This window comes from Octodon degus, unplaced genomic scaffold, assembly GCF_000260255.1.
Source record: "Octodon degus isolate 3935 unplaced genomic scaffold, OctDeg1.0 scaffold00359, whole genome shotgun sequence".
In the NCBI taxonomy this organism is placed as follows: Eukaryota; Metazoa; Chordata; class Mammalia; order Rodentia; family Octodontidae; genus Octodon; species Octodon degus.
Window position 1 is genome coordinate 791,801 of NW_004524935.1, and position 2,053 is coordinate 793,853.

Consider the following 2,053-nt stretch of genomic DNA (forward strand, 5'->3'; position numbering starts at 1 on the left):
TGGCACAAGCCTATAATCCTTGAACTGAGCATTTCAAAATCAGGAGGATCACTATGTGTACAAGCTGTGTAGTGAGACCCTGTAACAACCAAATAGGTCAAAGTAAAAGCAAATATACATGACAAAAATGTAAAACGTTAGCAATTATTGAAACATTTCCAGGCAGGATTTGAAAAATGTAAAAACAACATTTTGGTTCTGTTTGCTTTAATTATTTTAGCATGGTCCTTGCTTATGATGTCCCGATTTGAAAGGAATATTTTAAAAACTTTCTTTACCATTTGACCTTTAAACACTAGAAAATATTCAGATATTCCCATTGAAACACACACACACACACACACATATATATATATATATATATATATATATATATATATATATATATTATATCCTGGCACATATATAACAGAAATGCTTCCACAGAAGTAAAGACAGCACATGCTGAAAAAATAAAAAAAAAAACACATAAATTACAAGTAATGGGAGACATTAGGTAAAACTGTCAATGCATATCTGTTTTTCTAATATGATTAATTCATTTAAAAGTTGCAAAAATCTCCACATTCATTTTCCAAAGGACACTAAGCCTTTCTTAGCCTACGTATTGCAACAAATTTTTCTGGTTCTTATCTTGATCCAGTATGCTCTCAACACTCTAGGAATATGTACTCCATTGTGATAACATTAGAAACTCTCTATGAAGTAGTTATCTACAGAAATAATAATATTTAAAGAGAGAATATTAAAGTTAAATAGTATGAACCACATCTTATAAAATGCAAAGAGCAATTGACAAACATGTTCACATTTCTATACTTCTGCATTAAAAGACACATTTTCCATTATATTCATTTTACTATGAGTTTTGAATTGATAGGATAAATCTTTTGATATTCACCTGGACTTCATTTTGGAGATTTACCTAGAGCGTTGGGTGTGTTTGAACTATATATTTTCCAAGGACCCTCCTCAAAGCCCCCATGACCTCCTTATTCCTCAGGCTATAAATGAGGGGATTCAGGGCTGGAGTGACAATTGTGTAGAAAGCAGAGATGATATTGTCCTGTTTGGGACTGTGGAAGGAACTGGGTAGGACATATATGAGTGTAGCTGCCCCATAATACATCCCTACTACAGTCAGGTGGGAGGAGCAGGTGAGAAGTGCTTTCTTCCTCCCCTCCTTTGATGGCATATGGAGCACAGTGAAGAGAATTAATGTGTAGGAGGCAACAATGGCAACAAGAGGGGGAATCAGTAAGGCTGCACCCATTGCATAAACCATGAGCTCATATATGGAGGTGTCTGCACAGGCCAGCTTCAGCAAAGGAAAAATCTCACAGAATAAGTGTCTGACCTTGCGAGATTTGCAGAACGAATAGTACATGGTATATACAGTGTATCCCAAAGCACTCAGGAATGCCGGGATCCAGGATGAAGCCACCATTGACCAGCACACTGTAGGCCTCATGAAGACCGTGTAGTTCAGAGGATGACAAATGGCAACATACCTGTCATACGCCATAAATGCTAATAGAAGGTCCTCTGCACTACCCAGGAACAGCTCCAAGAACATCTGAAGGGCACAGCCTCCAAAAGATATTCTGTTTTCTCTGTGAGGATACTCCATGAGAGCCTTCGGAGTGACAACCGATGAAAGCAGAAGATCCATGAGTGAGAGTTGCCCAAGCATGAGATACATGGGCACATGGAGACGGACATCCATTGTGATGACCAAGAGCAGCAGGCCATTGCTCATCAGGGCCAACATGTACAGGGCTGCGAATGTGGCACAGAGCAGTTCAGGAGAGCCACTGTCACTCAGAATCCCAACCAAGATGAAGCCACTTCCCAAGGTGGAGTTCCAGTGCTCCATTCCTGGGAGTTTCTCTTGTTGGCTAGAACCAGATGTATTCACAATAAGTGTTGCTAAGACAGATCCTAATTTCATAAAATGAGAAGTTGTTAGAGGGGCCGGTGTGATAGTTCAGAGGTTTAATCACCTGCCTGGCAAGTGCAAGTTCCTTGAGTTCAATCTCCAGTACCAAAAAAA

General features: G+C 39.2%; 1 protein-coding gene across 1 annotated transcript; it reads right to left on the reverse strand.

Annotated features, from left to right (window-relative positions):
* Window positions 1-925: 925 nt before the first annotated feature.
* On the reverse strand, window positions 926-1,876 carry LOC101565897 (olfactory receptor 2AG1-like). Its single transcript, XM_004648193.1, has one exon. The coding sequence runs from the start codon at window positions 1,874-1,876 to the stop codon at window positions 926-928; it is 951 nt and encodes a 316-aa protein (XP_004648250.1).
* Window positions 1,877-2,053: the final 177 nt, after the last annotated feature.

What these genes read in the sequence shown, in the direction of transcription:
- LOC101565897 (XM_004648193.1), bottom strand. Translation starts at nt 1,876, where the DNA reads ATGGAGCACTGGAACTCCACCTTGGGAAGTGGCTTCATCTTGGTTGGG.